Here is a 6,000-nt window from a genome sequence, read left to right as displayed (position 1 = left end):
TTCTCAACCAATCAGATTTGAGAACCAGAACGAACTGTTGTATAAATATATATATATATAGTTATTGTAATATGATGAATGTATATGTGTATATATATATATATATATATATAATTTTTATATATTAAAAATATACTAAAATATATAAAACATGTTTTTTTATAACTTGTAATATATAGTTATTATAATTTATAATACAAAATAATTAAATATTTTGTTGTATAAATCATTTTTATTACTTTATTGTTTTTTTAATTACCTTTTCTAATAACTATAATTTATGAATATTACCTTTTATTTTATATGTACATAACAAATTATAGAGAAATTTGTATTTGTAATTTTGAATGTAAAAATAATTATTTCACATTAATAATGTAAACATATTACATTTCTATTTATTTTATTATTTTTACTTTTAAGCTTCTGCTTTGTTTGTGTCTCTAGGCAGAGAGGCTGAGGAAAGTGTCCCTCACGCGAGAGCTGTGCATTCTGGGTGTTGTGGAGGTGCTATACTTATGGAAAGCTCTTCCAAACTGCTCTTCCTCCAAACTGCAGCTTATGAACCAAGGTAAAGAACGGTGTGATGTAATGTGTGCTATCACTCAGCTCTGAGCGCCTCTTTTCTCACATGATAACCCTGATCTTGATGCTGTATTCAGTGCTACAGGGGCTGGATGAGCAGCCGAGCCTGGGCCTCAAACACCTGCTGCTTGGTTCTATTCAGAAATGTCTTGGGAATATTAAAGATGCTGTTCAGGTTTGTTCAATCTCATCAGGTGGTTGTAAGGTGATTTGCCTATAGAAGTCTTAAAGGTACAGTAACACTAATATATGTCGGTTTCTAAGTAGAGTTTACAAATAGATTTCGGAGCACAAATGCTACAAAATGCAGAATATGACACATTAAGGGTGCTTTCACACTTGGTTCGACTGCCTGGTCCGAACTCGAGTTCGCTTGCTCCCCCCTCCCGCTGCCCCCGCTGTGGCACAGATTTATGTGTATCTTGTTTATCCTCTCACGCACTGTGTTTAAAGGTCCCCTGAAATGCTTAGAAACACGCAGCATTACTCTGTGTACTCTTCAGCGTCTATTTTATAGTGTAGGGGGCTTCTAGAGAGCATTTGATTGGACAGAAAGTTTGATGAGAAGCTGAAGTATGCTGTGATGTCAAAAAAATCGTTTAGCCGTTTTAGCAGAAGTGACGAACTGCAAGCTTTAAATGCTAATATCTTCAAAATGCAAATTTTGTCACTGTTTTGGAGCACACTGCCTTATAGATAACCTTAAGACTAACATATTGATACTAACACCCAAAAAACTTTCATTTTGATTTCATGGGGACTTTAATACTGATTCTGTCTGATTGTGTTTCTAGTCGTTCCAGCTGGCAGCGCAGGATGAATACGGCCGTCTGAATAACAGCTATGTGCAGCCCTATTCCTGCTATGAGCTGGGCTGTGTGCTACTGGCTAAACCCGAGGTAAAGCACATTCAAAATCCCTTTATTCTCAGATTTAAGGCACTGTATTTTAAATATGTATTCATTCATCAGCTTCTAGTAGACTTTATTTTATTTTAATCCCAACTCTTTACGTTCAGTTCAAACAGTCTTTTAGAAACCTTTGCATTGATGTGTATTAGACAGTTTATTCTGAAAATACCATTGCAAGGATTAACACGTGGAATTACCAAACTTTACTCCATAACTTATGTTAAAAAATTACTTTGGAGCCAGTAGTAATAATAATAATAATAATAACTAGAATTTTAATAGAACAGTGACATTTTGTTAAATGAAATGGAGATTGATATGATACATTTGTGTTGATTATAAATATATATATTTTTAATTTCTTAGAATCTTTAATATTTTGTATTGTAATTTATAATATACAAATATTTAATTATTTGTATAATATTATTCATATAATGACAAATAATTAATAATATGAATGTTTGTAGTATTTTCTAATAATTTATTCATTTTACATTTAATTATAGTTTACTTTTAATTCTATTTATGAGTTTGTTTTAGTTTAAATACAAAATGTAAATATATATTAAATTATTCATATATAAAGTAAATATAAACTCATAAATATCATTTATAAATATATTATATCTGTGTATATATACTGTATATACAAACACAATACATATTTTTTAAAATTGTAGTTTACGTTTTAGCTTAAATATAAACAAACTCATAATAATTAGAATTTATAAATATTATAATATATCTGTGTATACATAGAATACACACAATTCACATTTTTGAAAATTGGTTATGAGTTTATATGAATGTGTGTGTGTGTGTGTGTGTGTGTGTGTGCGTGCGTGCGGACATTTATATATACATAACTGACTGCGTTTACCTGAATGATTGTCGAGATGGGTATTTTGTCTTAATTTTATGTGTATGTGTCCGTCCAGAGGAATCAGTTCGGTGTCCGCGCGCCGTCTGAAACGCGTGTGTGCGCTTCATGTGTGTGCGGCTGTGCGTGTAGAGAACAGCGCGCGAGTAACGAATCGAGTTTCGCCTTTTCTCTCTGGAATTGTAAAAAATTCGCTTGCTTGTGTAAATACGAACAAATGATAAACTTATACTCTATTATGGTTACATTTTGCAATTAATCCGCGGATCACATGCGTGCCGAACCGTGGGGCTTGGTCCGTACGGATCACGGATCAACTACGATCCGTTTAACCACTACTAATTACTTAATTTATGCTATAGTGAATTCATAAACCATATTATTTACTATACAGTATTTTTAATAATTTATTAATTTGTGATAATCTTTTAAATAAAAATTATTTCCAATTATAGTTATTAGGAGTTAAGCTTTTAGTGTATACATTTATACAAAAATTTTAATAAAATATAGTACAATTATATTAAAATAAACAGAGACTGATATTGTGCATTGTGTTTATTAAATGTGTTTATTGGATTTTTTTAAATGATTATTTCTTAACTACCTAACAAATTTTTTATACTTGAATGTTTTCAATGAATTTCAACTCTTTCCCTCCTAAGACCCTGAGTAAAGGAAGATCATTGCTGCTTCAGGCCAAGGTAAGACCGTAATACATCAGTGATTTAGTATCTTGGATGCATCAGTAAGTTCAGTTGAGATGGTGACTACCTCTGCTTGCAGGAGAACTACACGGGGTATGACTTCGAGAACAGGCTGCACGTCCGCATCCATTCCGCCCTCGCCTCCATAAAGGAAGTGGTCCCTCACTGACCTGTCTGTCCCACCTCAGAAGAGCTCCTGTCCAGCACTTTTTGAAGCGAAAGCCATGTGAAGTAATCCTGCTTTTCTGGAGGGAGAAACTGAGAGTCAGTGGATTTCAGGTGACCGAGGACGTGTTCGCCAGTATTTTTCCGCCTAGTATCGAAAAGGTTCACTCTTCATGTAGCTGTTGGTTATCGCTAATTTTCACGTTCACATTTACATCCAGTTTGTGTGTTCAGGATTGATCTACAGAAGCAACTCTCACGAAGAAACACAGGTGTAGACCAGCTGGTTAGATCCTTTCCCAGAGCTTGCGCTATCATACCAAACACATTAGCATGGGATAGAACTCTACATTAGATAACATGAATACATCAAAATGAAATATATATTGTGTAACCCTTTATCTCAAAGAAATAATAGTATCCAAACTTACCTGTATGTCAAATCAAGATTGTTTGCGTCTGGCGCAGTGGCTGATCGATATGAGACCAAAATGGCGATGCTATGATTTCAAAAATAGTTTAATGAGAATTATTTTCGAGTCTAATTTGCATCAGATGTGTTCAGTTAATGATATTAAAGCTGATTTATTTATGATTTGGTAACATTATTTTACAGCGTCCTTGTTACTTTCTATTGTAATTACAGTAAATTCTGCATAATTACACGCAACTAGCCCTAAAGCATCCTTGACTTTAAGTGTTAATTAATATTACGCATTACTTAATTACACTGTAACAAGGACACTTTAAAATAAAGTGTGGCTATATAATTTTTTTAATTATTATTATTATTATATGTATTTTTCTTTATTATTCACATATATCATTTTCAGTAAAAATATTAAATTGGTGTTTTAAATGATAAAATTATAAATTATGTACAAAAATTCATAACTTAACTTGAATTTGGAGGCGGTTGTATGAATAATATATATTTTAAGTAAACAAATGTTAATATTTTTAAAGAAAATTCCATATAATAAATATTTAATCATATTTATTAATTATATTATTTTAGATATAATTTTCAGTAAAATTATTACATTTTGCGTATAGATAGATAGATAGCTTCATAAATTATGTACAACAATTCAAAACGTCACCTGAATTTGGAGCCAGTGGTATTAATAGTATATTCTTTGAAATAATACAAATAAATGTTAATATTTTTAATGATTTAATGATTTTTAATAATCATTAAGTATTATTTATTAATGACATTTATTTTGTATGTAATTTTAAGTAAAAAAAAAAACTAAATTTTATGTGTATATATGGATTTTATCTATATATACACAAAACTTAACCTGAGTTTGTTTATATATATATACACACACCACATTATATATAAACATATATATGTAATAAACATAATATATATAAACAAACTCAGGTTAAAAGTTTGGAATTTTTGTATTTTTACTTTATATTTTTACTGAAAATATTATATAAAATCTAATATTTGAATTTGTTTTGTTTTTTTATTTATAACTGCAAAGTACCACATTTTTTATTTAAGCAAGCCAAATTGATAAAAATATTGGATGTTGAATCAGTCTAATATATCGGTCTGTCACTAGTCTAGTTGAGGACACTTTTGCAGGTTAAAACGCATTGCATTCAAGGTTGGCTGTTTTTATTGTATGTATTGCAAAGTTCCATTTTAACACTAAACCATGTGTTCCCTTTGTAATACGTCAGGGGATATAGAACTTATTTCATCTGGTATTCTGGGTATTACGTTTGAGAACAGCTGCATAACTTTGGTCCTCATGTCCTCTGTTGGTCAGCAGATATTTTCTGAAGTGAAAACCATGTACAACTACCTACTGGTCATCCTCGGGGCCAGAGGAGGTCATTTCATTTTGGACCTTGTTTTTGACGAGCCATATGTTGTATTTGTTTTTTTTGTGCCAGATGTTCTGTAATAATATTTTTGGCCCAGGCTTATCATTTGTAGACTTTTTTGACAGCACATCAGTATCTCCCTTTGATAATGTCTTCTCTGAATAACTTGAATTGATTTAAGCTGGTGTATATATTGTGAAATTGTTGTGAAACTTGCACCTTCTTATTTTCTCGGCCCATAGCTGTAACGTTTATTCACTACTGTACATGATTCCCTCTGGTCTCTCTGTCAGTAACTCCAGAGGCTAAAAAAAACATGTCTTCACTGTGAAACGTGTCAATATTGGATGTTCAGGGTATTTATACCTTGTGAGGATAACAGAATTAGGAAATTTCAATTAATAAAATAACGTAAACTTGCCATTAAACTTTGTACGCGAGTTCAGTGTGTTCACTGGATTATGATGATTTGCAGAACTCGGATGGTAAGTTTGATTTTCTGAAGTAAAAGTGCGAGAAAAGAGGAGAAATCTGTCAGAATTTGTCCCTCTAAACAAATTTAACAAGGTGGATAGGTGGGAATGCGTGATTTTTGCAGTATATTTTGAATATATTTTTGATTACTTTCTCTTTTTGCATAAAGGCCTAAGAAAGCATATCATTTAGTTGAAATAGGTTTTTAAAACATTTGATACCAGGGACCCCCATTTATGATGATCCCCTTGCAAAATAATTAATCTTAAATTAAAGGAAGCTATAAATTTAAGAAATATTTATACTTGAAAAATGGTACATGTGATATTATAAGGACAACCTCAATGAAATAATTGCTATTTTATGTTGTCATTATACTAAAAACAAGAATTAAATATGTGGAAAATATAAAGTTAATTTTTTATAA

General features: G+C 31.1%; 1 protein-coding gene across 2 annotated transcripts in view; it reads left to right on the top strand.

The window, feature by feature from the left end:
• Window positions 1-3,957, top strand: part of LOC107715108 (tetratricopeptide repeat protein 39C) — a 15,644-nt gene extending 11,687 nt beyond the window's left edge. For both annotated transcript variants that reach the window (XM_016521169.1, XM_016521168.1), the window contains exons 11-15: window positions 448-571; window positions 663-760; window positions 1,380-1,484; window positions 3,045-3,083; window positions 3,166-3,957. In XM_016521169.1, the coding sequence (XP_016376655.1) occupies window positions 448-571; window positions 663-760; window positions 1,380-1,484; window positions 3,045-3,083; window positions 3,166-3,255 (456 nt within the window). In that variant the 3' untranslated portion in view covers window positions 3,256-3,957. The remainder of the gene's footprint in view (window positions 1-447; window positions 572-662; window positions 761-1,379; window positions 1,485-3,044; window positions 3,084-3,165) is intronic.
• The last annotated feature ends 2,043 nt before the right edge of the window (window positions 3,958-6,000 follow it).

Source organism: Sinocyclocheilus rhinocerous, unplaced genomic scaffold (genome assembly GCF_001515625.1).
Source record: "Sinocyclocheilus rhinocerous isolate Xijiao unplaced genomic scaffold, SAMN03320098_v1.1 scaffold509, whole genome shotgun sequence".
Classification (NCBI taxonomy): domain Eukaryota; kingdom Metazoa; phylum Chordata; class Actinopteri; order Cypriniformes; family Cyprinidae; genus Sinocyclocheilus; species Sinocyclocheilus rhinocerous.
Note: the sequence above shows the minus strand (reverse complement) of the source record. Positions and strands in the feature narration are given on the sequence as shown.